This window comes from Falco naumanni, chromosome 7, assembly GCF_017639655.2.
Source record: "Falco naumanni isolate bFalNau1 chromosome 7, bFalNau1.pat, whole genome shotgun sequence".
Taxonomy (NCBI): domain Eukaryota; kingdom Metazoa; phylum Chordata; class Aves; order Falconiformes; family Falconidae; genus Falco; species Falco naumanni.
Window position 1 is genome coordinate 35,858,879 of NC_054060.1, and position 27,410 is coordinate 35,886,288.

A 27,410-nucleotide genomic window follows, 5' to 3' on the forward strand; every position below is an offset into this window, starting at 1 on the left:
GGTAAAGCATTAGCTGCTGGGGCCGAAACAAAGGTATGGTACAACGCATGACACAACTGGAAGTCACTGGAGTCAGGAGCACAAGGGGAAGGACCTACGTGCATCACCTATGAATTGATTTTAAGGCAGGTTCTGCTCAAACCCCTATTCTTGGGCCACACGGACAGCTGAAACACCTGTTCTGTGCTAGAAGTTTCTGGAACATTCAAACAGTGGCGACTTGCACCAAAAGGGTGCTTAGCCCAGGTCACAGGAGTGCCAGGCCATGGGAGATGCCCGCTCAAGCCCGTGCAGAAAGATCCTAGGGGTTCCTCTGTGTTGCGACGGAGGGAAGACACAGTCACTCAATATGAGCGATCAGCAGACTTCCCTCCGTCGCAACACCTCTGCACCTCCTCCTGTGCAGCATGTTGGAGACCGAGCACTGGGAGGGCCCGTGGAGTTGCACAGTAGTTAGCTGCAAGCAGGAGGAAGGACAGCAGGACCAGGGGCCACCCACCTCCTGCCCCGAGGCCAGCAATACGCTGCCCAGTTCTGGGCTGGTTCAGTTTCACTCTGGCTTTTCTGAACTTGCACATGTTTGAGAGGATCACCACACCGTAGGCTACTGGGGTTACCTTCAACAGGGAGGAAATACTTTATCTCTAAGTTGGTCAGTAACTTGTTTAATACCAACAACCACCAGAAGTAAAGTGATGAAATCTTGCTGCTACAAGCTATGCAGCTCAGTGCCTTCGAGGCTGAGATGTGGGAAGGAGAGTTTGAAGTCGCTATCAGACACCTCCTCAACCTTGCTGGTAAAGACAGCAAATAAGAAGGTTACGATTACTGTCACATTTCTAAAAGATAAAGCAAAAAACATTGAGGCTGCATTTCCCAAGTCTGCAACTTTTTTTTTTTTTTTTTTTTTACTAAAAAAAAAGCTCTTCCTTTGGTAATGACTGTTACACAGAAATGTTCCAGAAATTTCTAATTTGCAATGGCTCTTCTACTTCAGTTAAAATCAGTGGTCACGGAGCTGAAGAATAAGGAACTACATTTGGATCGCCAGAGAAAAAATGTGACAGATTTGCTCTATGAATATTGGCATGCTGTCAGTCACCTCTTCAAATTCACTTGTCCTCAGAAAAGAGAATGTCATGCTTAAGCATTTTCGGAAAATGCTTAATCTAACTGACCCCAAACCACGCAGTTTAGGTCTCACATTGAGCTTCGAAGTTCATTTTACAATATTAAGTCAAGCTGCTCTTTACAACAGTTGGCAATGAATTTCTGGTTACACAATTCTTTTGTTCTACGACCATTAAGGAGGCAATTATGAAGAAAAATAAAAAGTGATAACAAGGTCAAAACTAAATATATTTCTCAAAGATAAACCTATTTCATAATTTTACGTTCTATTAGAAAGACTGCCAGTAACTGCAAGAGTCACAGGATTATGATGTCAAATTCAGCTATGTGATTTGCCAGATGTTATAAAATTCAGCAAGCGAATTAGAGTGCTTTGTTTTAACTTTAAGTTTTTATTTTAATAAGGCTGTAATGGGAGAACATCAGCTTTTATTCAATGCTCATTTTATTTTTGAAAGCTTTTTCTACTTGAAAACAGCTGCCAAAACCAGCACAATTTTGATAATGTCTACTATTTTTTTTGATATGCAGATTTTGGAAGAAGAGTATAACATGAAAAATACCGTTTAACTAGCTGTGATTTTGGAGATGAGAAGTATCTTACCACACTTCAATGGTTATTCCACATGTTTGCAGCCTCACTAGAGACCACTTACCTACACATCTACAAGACAACAGCAAATTTTAACAACTAAAATGCAAAAACCACACCACACAAGGGAAAAGGCAAGAGGAAAGATGAAAGTTTAGAACCAAGTCAGTCAGTGCTTTACTAGCCGTTTTGCAGACAGAAATGCTTCTTTGTTAATTTCAAAGCCTTACACAAAACAAAAGCTGCTGCCTGAAGCCACTATGCCACATAATCAAGGGGGGAAAGGTTCAAACTCACCTAAGTAACATTTTAAACAAAAATTTTACCCTCACCTTGAGCCCTCAAATCTCCCGTTCCTCTCATATTCAGTCGGGAGCCTCATTGAAAAGAATGCAGAAGCAAAAGGAAGTGGGAAAGAGAAGACAAATCTTACACTACAATATACAATATCTGAGTAGTTGCTAAAAGATACTGCAATCATACCGCAGGTGTGTTAAAATACAAAGCGACAAAGATGTAAAGAACTTCATGGGTTAGACCAAACTCAGAATGTAACACATTGCCAAACCAAATGGAAGTCTAAACACTACAGTTTTTAAGACAACCATAACTAACTCTTACAGTGTGTGTTTATATACATTAATACTGTAGAATTCAATGAACAAAGTTTAACTTTTAAAAGCAGAAAATGTGAAACTAAAGTTACAAAGCATATTGAAGTTACTGCATTATTTAGTAAGTACCTCCTAGAAGAGAAATAACTCCCAATTATTTTTAGGCTAATGATCCTTCGAAGTTTTATTTGGGAATACAATATACTTTTGAAAAAAATACTTAATTTACAGACAAGTCTGGTCACCCTGCGTGCCTGCATGCACATCAGATCTGAGGTATTAGGTGTTTAAACAATACCAAATACCTTAATGCAAAAAGAACAAGAAGCATATACATTTTAACAAAAGTTTAGAGGCAAATCCAGGATTCTTGAGCTGTGGTAACTCCACGCTGTTAATTCCCACACTGATGCATCTTCCGCATCCAAGAGTAAGCTTAAGCTTTCTGTCTTCTTGCATCGCTTAAAGCCACATTGCTGATCACTACCACTTTTTAAAAGCCCAGTATCAAGCAGAATTAAGGGGAAAATAATCTTCCTCTACCTTCCCATTATTGCGGTACCATGGTTCAACATCTCAGTGTTAATTCTGCTCAGAGGGAAGCTGCCTTTGTAAGACTCTTACCAAGACTACTCTAAGCTAGTACACAGCTTAACTGAGTAACGTGAATTATTAAAGCACTTTGATTGACAAGTGTCTAGGGACAGGAATGTAAGACAGCTTATTTTTTTGATGCACAGCAGTATTTACACGAGGGTGTGTGGAGCATTACCAGACTTAATTTCCTCCTTTCCTTCCTTTTGAGGGTCATGGTGAGGGACCAGGATTGTGAGATGACCCTGTGCAGTCCCTGTCACCAGGAAAGGCACTGTGGCAGTGCTATGCTTTAATAAAGCAGCCTGCTCCTTGTTCAAAATTCACACTGCTATTGCAATAGAATTCAGTTAAGAAAGTGGTAAGTCACACAACTATGAGCTGCTTGTCACAACAGCATCTAATCAGAACCCTCCCTCTGAGGAACTGCACAGCACAGTACGACAGGGTCTCTGCTAGGAAATGTTCACCACTGACTAACGAACAGCTGTCACAAACAAAAAGGGTAAGGGAAGCAAGAAGAAAACAACCGACAAGTCCTCAACTAATTCACAGTGGGGTTTTAATGGTGGTTATATTCATGAGATCTTGTGCTACTTGCCTATGGAGGATACAGGAGAAGGTAGAAAAAGATTTTAAGGCCTGCATATACAATCCATGAACAACTCAGCAACTCTGTAGGACCAAGAAGGTGGGATGGGAAAACCATCACGTGTACCAGCTGAACAAATCCATGCCTTTCAGACGATCTGGGCAAGGCTTGTTTTACTGGGCAAAGCAAGCAACTAGTTCAAAGACACTGCTCAACCGAAAAATTGAGAGTACTTGAATTTTGAAGAGCCTACTGTGTTCCTACGAAGTGAAAGATGACAGCTTTGTTAAGAGCTGCAAGCATTTAGGGATTTCTGGGTTTTGTGTGGGTTTTTGTGTTGTTTTTTAAACTTGCCAAAGGTTGTAGAGAAACAGGAGCATAACCAGTTGCCCCAACAATTAAGCCATACTGTTGACTGGAATCTGTCCAGAAACATCTGCAAGGAAAAATCCCTGATGATGTTCTTAGACCCTTTCTAGGTTGAAAATCAGCCAAACTGTTCCGTTTTTAAACCACTATACTCTAAATCTAAGAAAGGTCATTATTTACCAAATACCTGCCACTTTCAAATAATAAACACTCTTTCACAGAAGCCTCTCAGAATATCCTTACTTTTTCCATGTTTTTCCATGCATCAATGTTCCATTCATTTAGCACAAGAAACTGCATTTGGTGACGTGCATCTTCAAATATGAGCCATCATGCCAAGCTTTGGAGGGCTGTACCAGTCTCTCTAGATGCTCCTTTCGTCACAAAGGACATGGTTATGGTCCAGTTCCACAGCCCAGCACTGGTGCTTTGGGAACAGTCACTCACTGTACTGCCAGTATTGTTTTGGTAGCTCTGCAAGTCAGATGCAGCCCGAGGCTTCCTCACTGCTAATACAACCCTCACTTCTGCGGGAACTGCAACCGGCTACTTTACGCTCTAGATGTTCTGCTTTTGCTTGTATGTTTACGTAAATTAATTTTATGAACCAAGATGCTCCTTGGTCTTGAGAATGGAACAAATATATAGGAAAGTTATGTTTTCACTTGTCATGCAATGCCTACACACTACCTCATTTACGGTTTGTGAAAGGCTTTCAAAAATAAGAATGTTTCCATACATCTGAGTCATGCAGTGTTTTCTGTTCTTTACATCTTTGTACACTCTGTGTTAAAAATCCAAGTAGATACAAAGAAAACTGTCTAAAAAAGATGTGGAAAAACAGCAAAAAAGTGGAAGATGCTAAAATAAGATCAATTTATGGAAATGGAGTAAAGATGCTACAATAAAATTCAGATCACAGAAATTGATTTTTGCTGTCAGAAAAGAAGTTACACTTCCACAATATGCAGAATGGCAAGCACAGGGCACGGTGCAAGATATATATATATTTTATACCTCTGAGTACCAAGTACAGTATTAGAACTCAGTAGTTAAAAAAAAAAAAAAAAAGAGCGAAAGGTTATCTACTTTTGTTCAGCTCCCTAGAATGATGCTGCAGTACTATATATACATGCTGTTGAGTTACAGTAGTTCTTTCAGTATCAGTGACAGTGAGCTTAGGTAAGATTCACTGCATATAACACAAGAAGAAACTGTCAAAACTCCCAACATTTTCAATTTCATTTTGTACCTACATACAGATCAAGTATGGAGGGATACCACACACGCTTAAAACAGAATTTAAAAAGCACAGTCTAGTCCTGTGTAGGTGGTGTAAGCCTTAGCAAATCTCTTATTCAAAGACATATTCATGGAAGCTATAGCAGCGATTTCCACAAGAGTCTAAGATTCCTGGCCTCAAGTCAAAGGAAAATGTTGAAAAACATCAAAATATTAGCTTTAAGTCTCAAATTTGAACAATAACTTTCTAGCTTAATATTGTACTCGTACTAGCATTTTCCATCTTTTTTCAGAGCAGCAGTGTAACAAACTTACATGCATCCATCCAGTTGCGGAGATTGCACAGATCACAATCCCTTTTTTAAAAGCAACGTGACTACAGAGGCTCAAAAGCTCCCCCTCACAAAGTGGTACGCACTCCACAGCTCACGATGCACGATGGGTTAAAACTATTGCTACTGCTCAGTTTCATCTGTATGCTGTGTTGGATGGTTTCTTTCCTTAAACTAACAGTTGGTGCATGTTCCTTTTCTCAAGTAAGCCTGTGACAATGCCAGCCAACCCAACCAACACCAGTTCTAAACAGTCATGTTTGGAAGAGCTCCGATTATTGCTGTTATTCTTCTGGTGGTATGGAATTTACTTGTTTAGTTGGGTAGGGACATTTAGACTCACACTGTACATAATAAACCCAAATTCAGTCAGCAATTTACATATCTTGGGTCTCCCTAATCTAAGTATTTCCTTGAAATGGTCTGACAAACTTCAAACCATAATCACATGCACAGACTTGCATTTTCAAAGTTAAAACAGACGTCTGTTTTTTGGTACTGTCTCCGTATTTTTGATCAGTAGTTGGAAAATGGAAGTACCATCCCCTTTAAGAAACTCCAAGATATGATACAAATAAATAGAGTATTACAAAGTTATACTGGAAAATCTACCTGCAGATCAAAATTGCATAACCAACTTTCATGAGTCATAGCGAATTAACGAGACATATAGCAAGCTGAATCATTCTCAAATTGTAAAACTAAATTCAATCCTTTGGGTGTGAAATGTGAATCAGACTTCTGAGCTTTTCCCTTTTGTTAACAAATTTGCATAGACGTTATACTTTTTGTTTATAACTGAAGTGCTCTATTTGCAGTTCACTTGTAATTCACTTCAGCAAAGGCATCCCATTTTAAAATACACAGCCACTACTGCACCTTCATTCAGTTTTTCATGCAAAACTCTTGAGATTCACAACTCTGTTCAGTTTGCTTTCCATTGTATCAACTGCAGAAAACACTTCAGACTGATTTTTACAAAATATCATAAAACAAAAAGATAGAGAATGTAAATTTAGCATCACTTACCTTTATTTGCTTGTAACCTTATGTTTTGTTTATACTTTCATCATTGTTATCAAACACCTCATTCTTCAAACATAAGCATGCTAAGTGTATTAGTACAGAGAACAGAATTACTTTGGCACTACCAACTCTATCAAAGAAAGAAGAATTCACAAGGCATGCTTAGCATCTTGTTATACAGGTGCCACAGATTCTTAAGTATCATCATGAGTTAATGGATTTATTCTATGCTTTCCTCTCAAGAGAGAAAGTATTTAGTCCTCAGCAGAAAGTTTAGTTTTCAGAAAACCAAGGCTAGAAAGCCAAATCTGTTGTTAATTGCAGGAGCCACTTTTTTTTAAATATAAATAAATCCTACCTTTTGATAAACCTGAATGACATGTTTCTAAAAGAAATTAAGCCAAAATAATAATTAACAAAAAGTTTTGTACAAAATAAATTGAAAAAGCCATTTAGAGCGAAACATGCAAAAAGATCTCATTTAAAATGCACAATGAAATTACACTACATACATTCTGAGATTAGGCAGATGATTTAGGGTCTGAAGAGTCAAACTCTTAGCATTGCTACTTCCAAACTTAATTTTTCTGGGAAACATGGCACCAATAGTTATTAGGAATTAAAATATGTACTGGTGTCGAAACACAAACTCACAATCTACAAGGTCACATAAAAATATGTTTGGATCTTCTTCATATATTCCAAAGAGAAAGCAAAAATCAGTAACTCTTCTATAATTAGATCTTGAGTATCTTCAGTTAGGTTTCTTCCTTCACAACATTAGGTCAGCCATGTTGTGCCAAAAACTGCCTTAAATATTTAGTTAATTTAGTGCAGAAGCTGTTAACAATGGCCTACACCAGAACATAAGTAGTTCATAATCAAAAGGATTCTGATTCCCCACAGAGAATGCTAGAATAAATTAACAGGTTTTAAGGGTTTTTTAAAAAAATTATTTAAAAAGAAACATAACCATGTCCTCTGATGGCACTATCCACCTCCTTACTAGTTTGTACAGCACCTAGTGTAACAGAGCCCCAACTGTAAGAAGTCCTCCAAGTGCAAACTTAACCATCTGTAACAGTGCTATTGTGTTACAACTGTATGTTATTTAATCAAGTCCAGATGGAATTTAAACTATTGTCAAAAGCAGTGCGGAAAAACTTCAAGAAAACCACATTGCACTGTGAGAGCTGAAACACTGAGGTAATGGTAGAAGTTTGAATGCAGCCTAAACAAGTGAGCGAAAAGCTTGCAAGTTCACAGTTTGAGCGTCCACATTTGGAACATCAGACAGAAAATTCAGTCAGGATATTACGAACAAAAGCACAGACAGAAAGATGTGCCAAAAGGATCTGTCTGATTAAGACTTCATTTGAGAAAAAGCAGATGACTTAATTCTTACAAATACCAAAATTATTCTTTTATCTGTCCCTATGTTTTAATTTCGTACCTGTTATAATTTCATATAGCACAGTATTCCCAAGGAAGCGTTAGCTAGAAGACAGCTGAGCAGGGTAAAACATTTACCAAAGGCTAGGCTTCACGTTATTGCTTTTCACAGAAAAAAATATCTCACATTTTAAATAAATTCATTCCCTAAATTGAAATCAGCCAGTTGTGAAAAACTAGAGTTTGGTTTAGCATTATTTTATAGGAATGGGAGACTATGAAGAGGATGCTGAGAGGGAGGCATGTATAGTCACAGAACAGACAGGAAGGAAATGGCTTGGTGCTGATGTGATATAAAACTTAAAAGCAAGCAGGCCAAGATTACAATAATGTATTTCAAAAAAGTTCACATGATGAGAAGGATACAAAAGCATGGAGATTACCTTAAGACAAAGAAAAACAAAGCCTCACTTCTGCAAACACAAGCTGTGGATATCAGAGTGGTCTGAACTACACAGTATGTGAACTGACAAATTTTAAATGTAGAAGAAAAAAGGTGGTTTTCAAGTTTAGGGTTTGTAGGAACTAATTTAAATCATACATGGATTTGAAACTAGAAGTCCAATTAGAATAAAAACTTAGTGCAGGAACACCTGCTTAAGCTAGGCTTTGGCTAGACCAACATACCTGCACACTGAAACCAGAATCTGCACATGAACTAAAGGTCAAAATAGGAGTCAGTTTCTCAAGGTTTGACCAGACTCCTGTCTAAACTGAAACCATACTCCTGCCACTATTTTAATTATGACCTATGCTAGCACTGCTGCCAAAAGAAGCTTTTGTCTCCTGCCTCTACTCTTTCACCTGCAGTATTTGTGTACTGCCATTGTCCACCGACAGCCTAAGTTATCAGAAAACATAAGCTGAGCTTCTAATGAGCTTCTATGTCAAATATCAAGACTGGAATCCTAGTTTATGCTGTCTGCTGATAGACCATACAGTAAGGGTGAGCAGCTTTTGAACTGGAGTTGAAACGCTCAGCTCTGCAGCATTTGTATCTCAGACATGAGAATGAAGAGCACAAAGGAAACAGCACAAACTGTCTCGCTTTTTATCCCGTTTGATTCAACTGCTAAAAACAAATGGTTTCTGTAACCAAAAAGAACTACAAAAAAAAATTGTAAGCCAGTGCATTTTAAGCTGCAGGATTTGTTAAGCCATTAATCAGAGAATATGGATAAAACCACCTAAGCAATCAGCTACTAGGCATTTCCACCACCCGATGACAAGGAGATGTTGCATTACCATTTCAAGAGACTTACCTTCTTGTTAGTTTTGAAGTTAGTTTACTAAACAGGTTAGTGGAACCCCTGGTTCGAGTCTGTGAGAGCGGTGTTGCTTCATGGGACAGACTGGGGGAGGCTGGCGGTCCATTGTAGGTAGCAGTACGTCGCTCCCTGAGCTGGCCGTGGAAAGTGCTCCGACTAGCCGTTCCTCTGGGGAAACGAATACGATCAGGTGTGGTTGCACTGCTAATGCTGTGAGTTGAAGCAACAGGAGTTCTTTGATCGGGAATAGTGCTAGAGCAGAAAACAAAAAACAATGCTAGAACTTCTTTACAGAAGCACTACGGTTCCGCAGGAAACACAAAACACTACTACAGTAAAGCATAAACAGACACTTTTATATAGGCCAGGGTTGGAATATCAACGCTATTACAGCACTGTATGGAATCAAAACTTGTAAGAAGTTAGGATTAAAAGGCTGCCGAAACAGAAACCTACATAGGCAGAAAAATGGAACAGGAGTGTCCTGGAAAAGACCAGATAAACTAGGCATACAATGTTTCACTGAGAAGACTGATAAAAGAATAGACGAGTAAAGTTTCCTCCCAGGAAAGAGAAGCAATAGGTAACTTTAGTGTCTCTCCCTCCACATTCTATACGTACATCTTTGAAAATCTTACTAATTTGAAATCCTACACAAAATTTTCTACAAGCAAACCACTCCGAGTAGCGAAGTCCTTCAGGATACACAGTTAAAGTCTCCAACAGACTATGACAATAGGGAATGTCCAATACTCCTAACACTAGGAAAAAATTAAGGTTCATTATTGCAGGATTATGTCACAGACAGCCTGACACACCACAAGACAAATGTAAACAAGACTGAAAAAATGAGGAAACACACATCTTGTGGGCAATGTATACTAGAACAATCTAGGACTAAAATTCCACAGCACAAAGTTAAGAAGCAGTGGGTATAAGTTAGTTTCACAACGATTTCAGATTCTTACATAGGCCTGAAGTTATCTGCGCCATTGTCTATTGGAGGCAACATCATCTTCGTGTGCACAGAGGCTGACATGGACATCGACTTCTGATGTCGCAGCCGAACACTGGAGAAGGATGTAGTACAAACTGAAGCAGGGCTAGCTGCGTAAGCGAACATTTCTGTCAGGCTGTGAGGGGGTTTGGGTTCAGGCAGAGGCAGAAAGAAGAGCATGATGGACCAACAACAAACTACTGCATAGAAAAAAAGCAAACTTTTCCTTCTATTAACTGATTTATCAAAGAACACGAACTCTAACAGCCCTCCTTGATGTAAAGAGCAGTAACTACCCTACACTCCCCTTAAAAAGCATCCTTACTATAGCACTTGACATCTATGAAGTGATCATGCTCTTACCATTAGCATTAATTCGGTGTGATACCCTCCTTGATGTACAGAACCTGAATAACCCAGTATTCTGTCCCAAAGAGTAGTATAAAGCACTGGTGTAACTCATACTGGTCTTAACATTAAAAAAATGCATCAAAAAACCCCACCAATTGCACTTTCCAAAAGACTGATGATGGCTTCATTACTGCAGCGAAACACTTTGTTTTCAGAATGTGTCCATGTTAGAAGGAATTGCTGTAAGGTGGGCAAGCTGTCAAATTTCGATCTACATCTGATAACTGAGGGACTTCACAGGCACAATTGAAAACAACAATATCATGATCTTTAACAAGTCCAGAGAGGCCCAAACAAAAAGGCTACTATTAATCAACCTGTACATGTAGGAGGCAATGAATAACACTTGGTGATCTCTAGAGAAAGAGCTATGACTGCTGAAAAGCATTTCATATTGCTTGGCCATGGACCTTAAATTCTCTAAATTACCATTCAGGCTTTGAAGGAAGGTATACAGTGCCGTCTTAGCAGAGCGGCCAGTAAGCTGCCAGCTGTATAATATGTTAAAACAGAAGCATGAAATCTTTTTCTTTCTTTGGGACACAATAGTCTTTGCAGCCTTCACACTATCTGATAATGGTAAGTATGGAAGAAAACTGAGAGGCCACAAGATGTATTTGGCCTTTCAGCCTACACCACCATGTGTCATTCATCTTAAGTTCACTTTAAAAGTATGGCAATTCTAATTCAAAAATATTGTTTGAGGTTAAGAAATCAGTGATTGTCAGTGACAGTTTCAAAATCAGTGATTGTCAGTGACAGTTTCATGACACTGCATGTTCACTTCCAAGCTACTTCATGGTTACACATACTGAAATTCAAGTCCTGTTATCTCATTTTAGTATGTCAGACTTTGGAGAGGAGAATGTCAGTCCAGCTACAAGTATCAGCTGACCCACTTCTCAGGCTTAGCTCTCACAAAGCACTAGCAGAAAAAACACCTTGCAGTTCAGACATCAGAACTGCTGGCTAAAACGGTTAGCAAAATCTACTTTCTGTTTTGAACTTCTCAGAATCTAGAGAACTTCATCTGAGTCATGCATGCATCTCCTTACAATGCTGAATTAAGCAGGCTGCCAACTACAAGCACTACTACAACGAATCCTGCAACACAGCCCAGCTTTCACATTACACCCGGGTATTGAGAAATTGTAAGGAAATGAACACTCATCTCAAAAGCAATACCCCAAAACGAAGTAATCCCCAAATAATTGGTCACTAGCCTCTCAAGCACTTCTAGCTCCTCTCCTCTCAATTTGTTGTAAAAGATAAAGAATCTAGTTTCACAACACATTAGACCCACGTTCCATTTAGTCATTTGCCTCCAAAGATGTAATAACTAAAGGTTTCAATAAGGCAGGAGAGCACATATTAAAGCATTTATATATCTTACTCTAAAAGCCTTGCTAGAAATCATCTTCCTCGGATTACTAGCCTGGGAACACAGAAACAGCGCGCTAACATTCACCAATTAGTGCCAAGGCTTATTAAAAATCTGAGGCTGTTGTAAATCATGTGTTACAAATGATTTCAAGCAATTGCCTATCATTATGAAGAGCGTTTCACGAGTCCCCAAGTGCGTTAATTAATGCTCAGACTTTGGAGGAAAGCCAACCGAGTCATCTCCTGCAGAATGCCTGTGTCAGCCACACAATATGCTGAAGTAGGGATGTGAGACTTAAAAACCCTTTGCTTCTACCAATCTGGCATGGGGTCTTCAAAACTACTTTCTCCAACATCAAGTCCACTACCTGGACTATTGATTCTTCAAAAGCTTCCTTAGTTTCAGAAATAGTGCCTTCTCAGAATTCAATGTGCAACACAGAAACTAACACTTTCTCTATGGAAAGTAGACTTCAAATGCACGCATCTTGCACGCATCGTCTCCCAAGTTTTCACTGGGTCACAGCTACAGAAAACCTAAAATCCAGTCTCTATAACTACTCCTGCCTTTAACATGTCACCAACAGACATTTCAAAAGCAGAAAAAGCATTTTTAACAAAACTCTGGATTTATACAAAGCCCAGGTTCTATTTCAGATCTTGTAACCTTGACAAGTTTCTGAAGTTACTTTCTGCCAAGTTGGGTGTATAATTAGGGATACTACAGAGACACCTGAAGGCAGGCAGAATTCATTCTGAAGAGCCAGTCCCATCAACAGCCATGTTGATTTAGCCTGCGTTAAAGGTCCCTGCATTTCATGTGATCAGTTAAGCCTTTGTCCAGTTACAGCAACAAAATATATTCAGATGTAAATTCTGAATTCTGTGCCAAATCACAGTAATTCTGAAACTGTGCCAAAACAAATGTGCAGTTTAGTGTTGAAGCATTTCAGACAATGAGAAGTCTCCCAACTGTAAAACAATTAACAATGCATTCTCATTAACTTTTCTCATTTTAACCCTCTATAAAGACTAACAAAGTAGTAATCAAAAGTATGCAATAAAAGCCATGAAGATTTTTTTTTCCCTGACAGTGAGAATACAAATGCTCAGACATTTCAAATGACCCAAACAGAGGGCTAGTCTGTAGGATAAGTAAATGAAGTTTGGATACCATATTGACAATAAAAGGTAAAATAACGATAAGCAATTATGGATATAAAATAGAATGAATATAGTTGCCAAGTAACACTCAATATTAACTTTGAGCTTCATGCCCATATGTGACAAAAAGCAGAAAGGCAATAGTTTGAGAAACTCAAAGCTGGGGGGAAAAAAATAACTTCAAAAGACGTCTTCTTAGGAATATGAAGTTACTCCTAAATTAAGGGGACATCTGTATCTCAAGCATTCCTAGTAAGCAATATCTAACTTTAAAAAATGTAATAAATTGTAGACAAGATAGTGCTAAGATATTAGTTTAAAGATGAACAAATATGTTATTAAAACAAGAAATCAAGTGATCAAATCTGACCAAAACTATTTTGGACAGAAAGATTCATTTTCCAAAGAGAGCTTGGAAAGAAAAAAAAGCTATTAACATATCAAATCAAAGAAAGGATGATGAGCTTTAATCTAAACAAACTTGGTAACATTAACAAGGACTAACCAATGAAGGCTGAGACAGACACACTAAAAGACAGTACCAAATAGCCGTGCTGTACTTCACAAGACAGTTGACTGCAGGCCCAGGTGGCCAGCTAGACTTTTGGCACTCTTCAAACTTATACTTGACTTTTTCCTTAATCACTTTCAGTTTGCAGAAAGCTAGGAGGAAGAGACAGGGTCAAAGTCATGTTCTTTATCCCTAGGCTCCAGGAGTCAAACAAGGGACAAAACAGACTTTCCATTCAACATCACAACTTCATCACTCTTCCTTATAAACTGCTGAGAGGATGAGGAAAAATTCTGTGCAAAAATGGCAGATCTTTCACCAACTTCAATACGAGCTAGAAGAAAAGTATTTTCTTCCCACCCTTTACAGTATATCACAAAATTAGGAAGGGGTGGAGAAAATCAGGAAGAGTAGGAGGGAGGTACACATTCCTCCAAACTTAAGCATTTTTATTAAGTACTAGCTATCTGGGTACTCTCCTGGCAATGGTCAGCTACTTAATCATTGCCAGCTTTCAAGACCAGTAAAACTCCGTGAACAACAGTTGGTTGGATCTTAAAACACCTCAGCCAGCCAGGAAATTCATTGGTATTCCTCACAATTGTTACTCTATACCTAATGTCTACATTCACAATTATATTTATTTCCTACAGCTCTCCTCGATCTTTGTTACACAGGGAGGAAGAATGGCACTAGATGTTGCTACGGTACTAACCCACGAATGGTTAACTCCAATTCCACTGCATGCTGCAGTCAGGCTCTCATTCAGCAAAGTAAGAAGAAACCTGTTATTCCTCTGACTGTTTTCACTCAGAATATGGAGATATTAGTGCTTCCCTTCTCAAGATGAGTTCTGTAAATACTGGGAAGCAGACTACAAGAATATCAGTAAGGAACGTTATTAGTCCAAGACAATGGCCTATCACAGTTTCATCTTTGCTCAGGAAAAAAAAAAAAAAAAATAGACTTTCTCCCTGAGACTTAATCCCAAAGTATAGATTAGAGTGAAATGTAAAAAGAGAACGGCCCAAGAACGATGGACTTTGTAGTTTGACCTGAATAAGCCTCTTCTGCAAGCATATGTTGTTTGGCCACAGCAGTTAACAACTGTTTTAAGATGAAGGCTGTACAAATATGACACGTACTTAATCAGAAATTAGGAACTTCCTTTTACATTCTAAGTATAAAGACTGTATGAATTAAGTATAGGAAAAAAAAAATCCCAACATACTTACAAGTGCTCCATAACCAAACATCTGTACTCACCTTTCATTAAGAATTACACTAGAATATTACTGATTTTTAAATTAGACATTACAACTTTTTGGAAGTGTGAAGACGAGGGACAGACACCATAGGAAGACATTTCATATACCTGTTCTCCTTGCCATTTTGTATCACTGAATGTCTATCAGCAGTGGTTCTTTCACTACAAACGTAAGTGTTGCGCCGCGTCATTGCTCCGGGGGCAGTATTATTCTACAATTAAAAAACATAGGCTTGTTATTCCCCACAAAAGGCTTTTCGGGGGTTAAGTTTACATACAGTTGAAGTCTGTTTTACTTCATGCTAGTTCTACATAGTTATAAAACTTACAATAATTAAATAAGTTAATACACAGACACTTTCCAGTATTTTTAAGCAATAATGGAATCAGAAAAAATAATTCTAACAAGCTGTTCTTCTCTTTCATGTTGATGGCTCAAAATTAATTTTGCTCAAAGTTTTTAATTACCAATGTTCTAAATTACAAATTCTCAGGATGTATAGCATTCATCTACGTCTGGATAACCTACGTCTTTATGGTCTACTTTTTAAATACTTTACCACTTGTAGATTGTAGAATTTTCCTTTAGTTAAAATCATACCCTTAAACAAGACAGGAAAAGCAAAGACTGAAGAAACAAATGTGGTAAAATTCAGTGGGAAGGTAAACATGGACTTTTTAGTATTAAAATACTATAAAACTACACAAGTTTTAAAAACAGGGAAGAATAAGTCAAATTAAAGAGACAAATTGCAGAGAATTTTAATAAGACATTTTAAAAAATATATATCTAAATACAAGCATAATACATTGAGGACAAGTGAACCAGGGGAATTTAAAACTACAGACCTTACTTTAGAGGGGAGAAAAGAAATAGAATTACTTTGCCTCTGTCTTTACAGAGAAAGAGGGTGGAGATATGCCCAAGTTGGCGGTCAATTTTCCAGGAACGACTGAGAAGCTGGGTAATTCACAGATAACAGAATTATAAAACGTTAGATGCAATTACTGTAGGAAAAGCATGGTGGTCCAGATAAACATGCACCCCCAGGTTGTAGAGGAAGTAAAAGCCGGCAAGCCTTATATTTTTTCTTCCCACCCCAAGAACATAACACAGGTAACTGCATATGATTGGAAAGTGGAGAAAACCTTTAAAACTTTTCTTTAAAGAAAAGGATCACGGGGCAAAGCAGGAAGCAAAATAGGCTATTAACTTTAAACATCACTGCTGGGGAAAGTCTTGGAGGAGGCTAGCTTAAGGGAACAACTGGTCAGCACCTGGATAAGCACATGTTGAGTAAGGATGGCCACTAAGAATCAGGCAGGGGACATCATGCTCAACTAACCTTTTGGAGCTCTTTGAAGAATTACTGCTATGACAGACAAGGGAAATTCAGCGGATTTTTAAAATAGCATTAAGAAAAGGTTTCACATAAATGGTCACAGTAGAGAATCATGGGAAGGATAAAAAAAAAAAAAAAAAAGGAAAAAGTAGTTCAAGCACAAAAGGAGAGTAGCCAAACCTTTTTTGTTTCTGAACCTGAAATAAAACTGTTAAAGTGGAGTATTCTCAATAACCAGCAAAAGCTCTTCCAGTGCCTTAAGGCACAATATCTGCTATATGGGGTGTCTCAACTAACGTGATCCCCAAGCTGCAGATTTGACAATGAAGCCGTCTTGTCTGTTTAAAAGATTGGTGGCCAGTCACGCATCTTTACATGAATATACAAATAAAAATGAGAAAGTCGACTGTGCAACCTTCTGGCGTTAAAAAGTACAAAGAGTATCAAGGGTATTGCAGATTATCAGAACTATTAATTAAATCATAAGAAGTATGTATGTATCTGTTTTGCGGGTTCTCAAGTATTCTTCACTGGATATTCCTTAGGGATAGGCATGTGCCAAGCATGAACAGAAGTCCTTTTAGCCCCTTCTTTGTACCTCACTCCTCACACATCCCTGCCTTCGAGTGTGTTTATTTAAAAAACCCCGTAACCACATCATCCCTGATTCTTCTACTTTCCTCTGACATTTGTCATTGTACAAACTCCCCTCTCTTTACTAAACTTGCCAGCAATGAAAGCTGTGCACCTAAGGTGAAGTTTTGTTTATATGTTCTTGAGAGGTCACACTGCAAACCAATGGTACATTGAAGTACTGCATGTTAATATTTGCAGATCATTTTGTCCTGTGTTTCTGAACATATTAAGAGAATGAAGCACCTAGAATATCTGACAGTTTTTCTGGTGAGAAACACACAATAATGGGTGGCTTCCTTCTTTCCACCTGCTCCCTTAGAACATTAGGTATTTGTTTCCCTTGAGAAGATACCACATAACTTTAAAATGTACTGTGATGTTATATGTCGAGAAAGACAAGATGACAATCTGTGCTGGATCAAGCTTTAAAGACTATGTGTTTTCAGCTTTGGGAGTGGACAAGTTTTGGTATTCATATCTGAAATCAGAGGACTCTAAAGATGCACCTTCCCAACTCCTTCTGGAATGCAAAGAAGTATCAGTATACATTTTTTTATGTTTGGCTCAGATTTCAGAGGTTGTGAAAGGAGATCTAAGCATTTCAAGCTCTCAAGTTTCAGTTTTAGGAAGAATACAGCCTTTGTACTGGGGCCTTTACACTTTTTAGCGTAAGACCTTTCATGATGCATCAAGGAAGTTCTTCAGCTACAACTTTTTTGTTCAGCCAATCTACAGACTATTAATCTCTGGACATGACTAAGTTGCACAGGTGCACAGCACAGGAAGCCCCAAACTGGTGTCAAACAGCACTACAGACCCTGATGGAATGACAACCCTTAGGGTCAGGGCTAGCTGCATAAGTTCAATCCTCCTGCCATCATCTGCCTTCTTTGCAGGTGGTGTTGACACTTGCAAAAGCGCATGTTGAGACTTCTGAGCACATGCACAAGGTTCAATCACGGCACAAAGGATGAATTTGTGGTACAGAGTCCTCCTCTTTCCTAGTCTTGTGTCCACTTTTAGGCAAGGCTATATTCACATTAAGAGAGATACCAAGGTGAGGACTGATCAAAGACTTTCAAAGAATCAGCTTCGGACTTACAATAATGAACCAATCTATTTACTTAAGAGCACTAGTATGTTTTTTGGTCCCAAATGATTTTCCAAACATACCATCTGTTCCCCTATTCCAGTTTTCTTAAAGCTATACTAAGGGCTCTGGGCAGCCTTATTACAAGCATTGAGGAAAAATCCAAAGCTGTAGACTATTAAACAAGGAGTTATTTGTTGCTGCTAACTATGCAACCCCTGTAGCAGGTTTTGATTATGGATTTGATATTTGCCTGACAAACTTGAGGTTTTTGACATGCACTTGTTTAGCTTGCAGAACTAGTTTGCAAGAGTTTAAATGCTCTGTCAACTTTAGAAGTACAGCTTAGAATCCCTTACTTCAAACCCAGACTTAGCTATCCGCTCTAAAATCACAATACTTATCCTTAAGTGCATGCTTGTAAGCTTTGTTATTTTATAAGAGCAGCACGCAACTGGCTAAGGGTCTCCAGTGAGGACCAGTTCTACTACTTTTGCTGCATCTGTCAAAGTAATAATTCATTTTAAACAGTATTTTTCTACCTCTTCAGTGATTTTTTTTTCTCATCTTATCACTGATTTTAGGACTTAAGTGCTCAGTGAGAACACAAACTCATTCCACCTCAAACTTTCTTCAACTTCAGGACAACATGGTAACTTCAACATTCTTTTTTTCCTTCTAGATGCATGCCAACACTGTAAGAAATAAAACTCCCTAGTAAGTTCCAGGAATTGTGTAAGAAGTCAGTGCTTCCCTCCATCCCCAAGAATCAGAAAGCAAAAGACTATATCCAGCAGGGAAAAAAAACACGCAAACAAAAAGGTAAAAAACAATCAAACAGCTTCCACTGTCTGACAGGAAGAGCTATGAGAATTTTAAACATTGACTGAATGACATAACAAGTCTGATTCCATCTTCACCACCTTGTACCACTGTTTGCAAAAGATCACTTGGATCACTGCGCACTGCATCAGAAGAGAGAAGTATCCTATGGTTATAAGCTCAAAGTTTATTGCAGCTATAGTAGTTTGAAATTTGAAGTAAGGCTACCGGAGTAAATCCCCAGGATTTGGGCGTGATGTAGAATAACAGATCAAAATGCTAAAGGTACTAAAGGTAAAAAGGTACTAAAGGTAAAGAATGTTGTAACTGTGACATGAGGCTCTTGAATAAAGCACTACACAGTACTGAAGTCCAATGTAGGACAAAACTGATTTGATTATCCTATCATGTAAGTATAAACAAAATCTGAATGGTTTCTGGACTGATCAAAAACCAAGGGAAAAGGCAGGGGACCACAAAAATCAGAGAAGGGTCCCCCACAATCATGAGCTTTTGTTCACATTTATGAGTAACAGCTGCTACCATAGAAGATGTGTCTTCACATGTAATCTCTCTGCCAAAACCCTCCAGCCAAGTCACTATCAGCCACTGAACCAACTGACAATACAGTGCCAATAAAGTAAAACAAATCTTATTTTACTTCTTTTGCTTCAGATTGTTAAAAAGCCGTGAGCTCAGAAAGTTCTGTTATAAGTAATGGTGCTAAGTATATGACCAAATATTACAGCTTTGTGGGATAAGTTGTTGGTTTTTTTAAAAAAAAAAAAAAAATCACTCCATTGTAAGTTGAATAAAGGACTAGGATGTTATTTCTTCCGAAAAGGACTTTTTTCAATACAAAATCCTGATGTTTTAGAAATTAAATGTTACATGATGAGAGTTAATGAAATCTGCTTATGAAAACAGATTTCCAGCTTTGCCTCAGAGGGAGGCACCACAGAGTATACAAGTTAAAGCCAAACTGTACAAAGGATTTTCTTTCTTTTGACACACTGCCTACTGCTCGACCCTGTAAATTTACTAGTTATGCACCTTGTTTTTGTTGTTTCTGAGGTTTAGGGGCTGGCGGAGGAAGCCCACAAGGACAAAAGGCAGACACTGCTTTTAAAAATGGGTTGAAATACACTGACAGGTTTTAGAGCTACATTTCTTTGATAATCTTAACATATACTAACTATGACCTGGAATAGCATGTCGAGAACAAAAATTAGGTGGCTTCTTATACACATGAAACTATAAAAGAGGATAATGAAATTAGAGATTTCACTCTTCTGTACAAAGGCCACAGAAGAGTAATTGGTGATATCACAATAACTCATATGAAATTTCAGGGGACAGCCTTTGGGTTCAGTTTCTTTTTTTCTTTTTTTTTAATTGATCTTTAAATACCCAAATTATCTCTGTTCACTAACAGATATCCTACTAACTACTTCAGGAATATAAAAGAGGTAACTTGAGTAGCTGACTGATGCAGGGGGAAAAAAAAGCAGCAGTATAAGATATTTGCATTTACTCTTGATGAATGAGAAGTAAAATCAGCACCACTAATAAATCAACGGTTTGACACTTTTTCACCCTTCAAAAACATGTAACTTTTGATAAATAAGTGTTTCTACTTACACTAGGAACCGCTGAACTTTTCTTACGTTCGGGAATATCAGCCTTATTGGGATTGCTGGCATTTCCAAGCATTGGACTAGCCGGTGCAATTCCTCTTCCTGCAACAGCACTACTGCTGGATTTTCTTGACTGTATTCCTTCCTCTTTGAGGTCACTGTCTGTAGTACTAGTCTGGCTTCTTTTGGGATATGCCACTACTGAGGGGATGGATGGTCCAGCTTAACATACAAACAAAAGAAACAAGTTCAGTAGCTGTTTTTCACTACAATACAAACGTATTCACACATGAGAATCAATGTAATTAACACTGGGAATCAGAGCTGCAGAAGCTCATTACTGAAGTTATTGAAATACTGTATTTTAGAAGACGGTAAATACTACTTCATTCCCATGAAATAATTAAGAATTTAATGGAGGTTTCTGGTGTTTTGAGTACTGACACTGGTTTGGCCTGCTAGGGAACACCCTTTAGAGTCATCTCTAAGAGACTTAAGTAATTACCCACTCATTCAAATCAGATAATCCTTCATTAACATGAAGCTGGCACATGCCATTCAAGCCAATTTCTGATAGAACTGGGCTCCTGAGACAGGTACCTAGTGACACAACCCTTGATCACCAGCAGCACTAATGGCCAGCTGACAGCACCCCTGTAACAGCTCAGAAGCAAGGGCAATTTGCCACCAGCCTCCCTGGGTGTGCTGGGAACAAAAAACTGCTCCAGCATACCTGAGAATGAGGCAGTCCCTTCAACAGTCCCGAGCTCTCTCTTGCTTTAATAGGCTCCTGAACACTGGGAAAAGCCTGTGGGGATGTCAGGATTGTGTTTTCTGCTGTCAGTTACACTTCCTCAGAAGAGGATACATCAAGATACATCAACTTCGTAGTTAGTGTTTTAATAAAAATGAATCAAAAAGTGCATACATATATACGCACCCACACATATAAAAATACAAAAATATATAAAAGCATCACAAAAAACCAGCAACCGTCATCCCAGGAGAATCCCCCAAGGAAAGCAACCTCTGAATGCACTTGAGGTATTTAAAAGTAGGCCTAAACAGGCTCCTTTTATGAGTTAGCATCTGAGCAGGAAAATGTTTAAGATAATTAGAAAACCCTGAGCTACTACCTTGCACACTCATTAAAGAGAAGAGTTCTAAGTTTGTCTGAGTCACTATTCTTTAGAAATTTAATTCCTGCAGAATTAAGTAGTCAAGTGACACTACCCTCAGGAAACAGGAAACAAGAAATATTGGCAAACTGACATTTCTTCAAGTTTTAGACACAAGCTGACCTACTAGTGTCAAAAGAAACAAAAGCTGAACAGACATACAAGAGCATGGGGGAGGAATGCTGTGCTTTTCATGAAAAAGGGGGTTGCCACATTCTCTTCAATTTGTGAAACAAGACTTTCCCAGTGTGGTCAGGAATGCAAGGAACAACACAAGGCAGAATAAGAGAATTAAGTTGGTGTATTCAGCATTCCATTTTGAATGCTTTATTACAAAACCAGTTTTTTTAAAAAAATCAGTTATTCAGTAAATTATTTAACCACCATGCTGTGAGCTACGCTGTTGTCATCCTCCTTACCTTTGGGGGATGGAGACAAATGCAGAAACCAAACAGAACTGGAAGTCACTATATTCTGCAACACTGAAAACAAGAATTGCTCACCATGATCACTGTACCGCCGCTGTTTCTGGCTAGAAGATATGCTTCTCTGAACTTTGTGATGAGGAGATTGTCCAGTGCTATTATTGAGATCACTACTTGGCCTAACTTTGGCAAGTGAAAGATTGCTGCTGGAGCTTGAATCACTCGCATCCAACTACAATACAAATGAGAATATTAAAACAAGAAGTTCACACAAAACAAATCAAACGTCCACCACATTACGGAAGCAGTAACAGGGAGGCAGAAGGAAGATGGCTCTGGTACACAGGAAAATTTGTGACAGCAAGGAAGTTGCTTAGAGGTCCCAACTTCTCTAAAGATTCTTGTGTAACTGTCCTAGGTAAAAACTCAGTAGAATTTGCAGTAGTGGTCCTCAAAAGACCACCAGAAAAAGAAAATTCATCTCTACTTTCAGTACTCTCTCCTCAGAGTTCTCCAAGATTTTAACAGAAGGAGAGGATACTTTTCATAGAAACCACCACACCAACTCCTCAAGCAAAGAAACCAAGAGCAGGTTACTGATGCCAAGCCCTCTCAGCATCCTTTGGAAAGGTAATCTGCAATGCAAGACCTTTTTTTAGCTTGACTGGTCCTGCTCCTTGGTTCTCTCAAAATATTTACAGCTGGCTTATTCAAACTTGAGCTCCTAGACTAGACAGGACAGTAACCGGCATACGAAGTCCTTTAGAGGACTAACTGCTGAGCAAGCAGAGTAGTTTTGGGGAGCCTAAAGGCAAGAGCTTATTAACTCAGATCAGGGTGGGAAGAAACACAGCATCATTAGGACAGTTGACACTGATGATTAGATTAATGTGCTTTTAAGTGTAATGGGACTTTGTGCAGGAATGCAATGCCTATAGTTACTGACTTAATTTTTGCTTCTAACTTTGCTAAGGACACCAATTCCTTTGTTTCTTTGCATTTGTAAGAATGACACTTACTTCTGATGATTTCCTTCCTAGCAGTAAGTATGTAGCTGTAATTTCATCATACTTCATTTTACTAAGGGATTCTTGAATTTCTTCTTGAGAATATCCCATTCCTACCATAATATCTAAAAACAAACACACATTCTGTAAGTAATAGAAACACTCAGATGTTTAGGCTGGCTAAGTTCAAGAGAAAGAATGGAACATTTAAAGAATTAAACAAAACAATTAAGTGTCAGAACATAAGCCTGATGAAATATCAATATTAGAAGATTAGTTACTTATTCCAAACAGCAAACAAATACAGAGTGACGGAAGAAAAAAAAACACCAACCCACCCACATCATGCAAACAGTATCATATTTTGAAAAATACTCAATTACCTATTCTTTTCTGGTCCGAGATGTCTAGTTCTGGTTCAACGAAAGGTTTAAGTTCATCCTCCTCATGCCCTGCGTTGATCCACCTGTCCTTCATAATTTGCTATAAAAGAAAGGCTTTTTAGTACAATACACGTAGCAGCAAACAAAAGGAGCTAATGAAAGAATTCCCTTATCTACCAAACACTAAGGCCTTTTCTAATTTTTCCTTTCTAGAACAGGCCCCAACACCTACTCAGTTTTGTTTTGCTCCAGTCAGAAGAATCAGCTTCGCACATCAACCCAAGCTGCTTCCCAGTCAGCTGTATTCTAGCACACAGCTGAAAGCTAAAAGCCACACAGACCAGGAGCAGCGCAACAATTCTGACAAGTAGCAGGTCTGGCTTTTCTCCTCCATGATGGTACAAAATGCAGGCAATAGTCAACCACATCATAACTTAGTAGCCAATACTTCCAGTTAACATTTGAAAATGCAGAAAGTGTGGAAATCATCCTGATGGATCATCCATTAATGCAGGAATCCACAAGGTAACCACGAGGAAAAGTTATATGACATACGCAGTGTACTTTCATATTCATTTTGAAAATAGCTGTGGAGTCAGGTGTCTTGTAACCCAAATAAACATAATCTTAAAAAGAAATCATATGCTTCACTCAACAACCTCCCCTTCCCAAACGAACTCCAAATAAACTGTTCAGGAATGCTATGACAGTAATAAGTTACCGCTCAAAAATACAGTTTGCAAAATAGAAGACTTAGCTTTCTGATGCACCTTATTTGTGCCATTACCTCTAGAGTGCCTCTTTTTGTTGGGTTTAGCACCAGGAAACGTTTGAGGAGGTTTTCACAGTCTGTGGACATGTAGAAAGGAATCCTGTATTTTCCCCTTAGCACTCTTTCTCTAAGTTCCTTGGTAACAGAAGAACAAACAGTAAGTTGTAAGCAGCAAATCAATTAATACACTACATAAACATGCCCAATGTCCCACAAAAACGCACCTTTAAGTTCTGTCCATCGAAAGGAAGAGATCCACTCACAAGAGTATAAAGAATAACACCTAAACTCCAAACATCTACTTCAGGTCCATCGTATTTCTTCCCTTGAAAAAGCTCTGGAGCAGCATATGGTGGGCTGCCACAAAAGGTGTCCAGTTTATTTCCGACTGTAAACTCATTGCTAAAACCAAAGTCAGCTATTTTAATGTTCATATCTGCATCTAGCAATAGATTTTCAGCCTGGAAGAGAAAGAATGGTTTGCAAAATGAACTTAAAATACTTGATTTACAATGCTATTGTCCATTTTTACTCATTCTTAAAAGGCAAAAAGCTGAAATATCTGTTAACATTCCCTTCCTTCCAAGGTCTTTAGGTATATCCCTTAGTTCAAAAATCTCTCTACAACAGCGTCAGGCTGTGGAAGCTGTTATGCTGCCTGAAAACTGTGTTATTACCATCTATCTGTTTTCTCCACAGAAATGCGTCCTGAGTTATTTTAACTTATATTTTGATCTATTAAGATGGAAAGATGTAGTTGTGCTAGCCATATTTAATGTGGCATTTTTCCAAAAGCTTGGTAATATACATAATCTTTAAACTTTTTTCAAGTGTTTTTTTTTAATTGGTGGTGTTTTATCTGTGGTTTGTTGGCTTTGAATTACAAAGCTATGATATATTGAACAAGTTCTTTGGCATCGCTATTAATATGAAAGGCACAGTTTAATGAAGGGATATACCATTTCATGCCAAGCTACAAAGAAGCCATACTTCAGCTTCATCATCACAACTGGTAATTCATTTTGTTTGAGACCAAAACTTGTCATATCTCTATGAAAATAACTTTTTTTTAAAAAAAAAAAAAAGATCTCATAGCTTAACACTGACTTGCATGGGATTTTAATCTGACCACAGGGTGAGAAGCTATCTTTCAGCAGCCATTAAATTTCTGTATTTAAAAGCCTTACAAATCCTCTCCCCTTTATTTGAAGTTGTTCTATACCATAAACATTCCTCAAAACTTGTTATAATACATGCAAGAAAAAATAAATCAGAAAGCTTAATATACGCTACATTTTATCAGCACAAATATTACACCCACAGGTACAGAAGCTGACACACACACTTCACACACTTTTTCCTACTCACCTTGAGATCTCTATGAACAATATGCTTTTGATGGCAATACTGCACTGCAGATACTATCTGGATAGAAAACAAACCCAATTATATAAGTGACATCTCAAAGAAACAGGAGTTTTAATCAAAAGTTCAATATTTACTACTAAACTTGACATGTACTTATCCACTCAGAACTACTTAACCAACTACTACAGTGACCAGCATATTTGGGGAAAAGCTGCTAAATAACTTGGGTGTTTGTTATTTGATCTATTTGGTTTCTACTACACTTGAAAGAGGATTTTGTTTTTCCTGTGTGGCTAATTATAGACCAGTAGAAGCAATGACTTTCAGAAAGGTTACTGAAGTCTCTCCATACCAATGCTGTATACAGCTATAAAAGCTTTCCCTCTAGACAGAAGTTTTCCAGTTCCTCTCCAAAGGTGATTTTTCATGCTGCAGCATGGAGAGAAAAAGGTAAGAAACGGTCTGGAGAAACTACTGGGAAACAGATTGTTTATCAAAATTTATGCAGTGTGAAGCAACTATGCATCTGACTGAGGTCTGCTGTCTAAGTGCATATTGTTTATTGTATTTTGTACTGCACAGGAGCAGCAAGCACAATGGAAAAAAAAAATCTGTGTCTCTCAAGTGTAACAATTTCTTCAATCATAATTTGTAAATATCATTAAGTTTTTCCTGGTTTATACAGCAAATTATACAAGCTACTCACATAGTACAATGTCCTAGTACACTGTTTTAATCATAAGCACTGCTGAACTCTATGTCTTATTGTCACATGACTGCAAATGTGGTCAAATACATTTTACTGTCATGCATATGTGGTCAGAATTGAGGCAGATGCTATGACTTCTTAAAAATAAGTGGAACTGTACATAATTTACTGTAATAACTATGCTTAATAATTGTATTTCCATTCTTTGTTAAAGATCAAGATGATTTCCAACATAGAAAGATAAGGTATCACTACTGTTACAAAAATAACTCATGATCAGACTGACCAGCTTAGCATAACGATCTTCCTGTACTGTTAAGAAGCGATGGCTCTCTCTCCCAGTATTTTGGACAGGTCAAAGCAAGATTCTGGTGGGTCAAAGAACTGACCTACCAGTCAGTTTTACATTTGAAACTTGAGCACCAGTGTTACGATCTTTGTGCTCCTGTATTATTGAATCATTCACATGCAAAACACCACTTTAGAAACCAAACAGTCTATGACAAGTTGAAATATTTCCACTCTCTACACTTTCATTCTGTTTTCACTTGTTCCTTTATGTATTGGCTCCCTCTTTCAGACTTCCAAGTTCAGCTTTTTACAGTTACTGAAACTGTGAAAGTGCTCCCATGTCACCACTTGTATCACCCTTTCAATTTTCCTTCCTTTCTTCTCTGCTACAACTACTTCAGCACCAGTCACAAGCTCACTCTGCAGGGGCTTCCAAGGCTGACAGCATGACAAACACCTCAAGCTTTATTCGGGACTGCAGAGACTCAGCACTATACCACTCGCTCCTAAACTCCTTTTACTTTGACTATCTAAGGGTTGAAGGTCTAGCGGATGATCAATCAGTAGTTTCCTTTGGAGGTGCTTTTGAACTACTCTGCATTGCAAAAGGATAGCACAGATTGCAGAAGTGAGTCCAACCTAAATGGAAGGGAAGTAATGCAACATGTATGACATCAATAATTGAAGAACAGCAGTCAAAACTGAATAAACAACAGCACAAAGCATGGCTGCACTGGATTGACTCCCTTGTCTTCCACCTTCCACCGCTTCCCATCGACAGCCCCCTACCCCCAACCTACTTGA

General features: G+C 38.2%; 1 protein-coding gene across 25 annotated transcripts in view; it reads right to left on the bottom strand.

Annotated features, from left to right (window-relative positions):
- Window positions 1–27,410, bottom strand: part of MARK3 (microtubule affinity regulating kinase 3) — a 63,842-nt gene that overhangs the window by 2,668 nt on the left and 33,764 nt on the right. For 3 of the 25 annotated variants that reach the window (XM_040601734.1, XM_040601736.1, XM_040601757.1), the window contains 13 exons: window positions 25,607–25,663; window positions 24,463–24,699; window positions 24,254–24,373; window positions 23,467–23,566; window positions 23,096–23,208; window positions 22,155–22,308; window positions 20,478–20,695; window positions 15,829–15,906; window positions 15,054–15,157; window positions 10,181–10,345; window positions 9,207–9,464; window positions 6,851–6,877; window positions 2,056–2,100 (listed from right to left, as the gene is read on the bottom strand). In XM_040601734.1, coding sequence (XP_040457668.1) covers window positions 2,056–2,100; window positions 6,851–6,877; window positions 9,207–9,464; window positions 10,181–10,345; window positions 15,054–15,157; window positions 15,829–15,906; window positions 20,478–20,695; window positions 22,155–22,308; window positions 23,096–23,208; window positions 23,467–23,566; window positions 24,254–24,373; window positions 24,463–24,699; window positions 25,607–25,663 — 1,676 coding nt within the window. Of the gene's footprint in view, window positions 1–2,055; window positions 2,101–6,850; window positions 6,878–9,202; window positions 9,465–10,180; window positions 10,346–15,053; window positions 15,158–15,828; window positions 15,907–20,477; window positions 20,696–22,154; window positions 22,309–23,095; window positions 23,209–23,466; window positions 23,567–24,253; window positions 24,374–24,462; window positions 24,700–25,606; window positions 25,664–27,410 lie in introns of those variants that run through there. The other 22 variants (XM_040601742.1, XM_040601739.1, XM_040601752.1 and 19 more) reach the window with 16 other exon arrangements.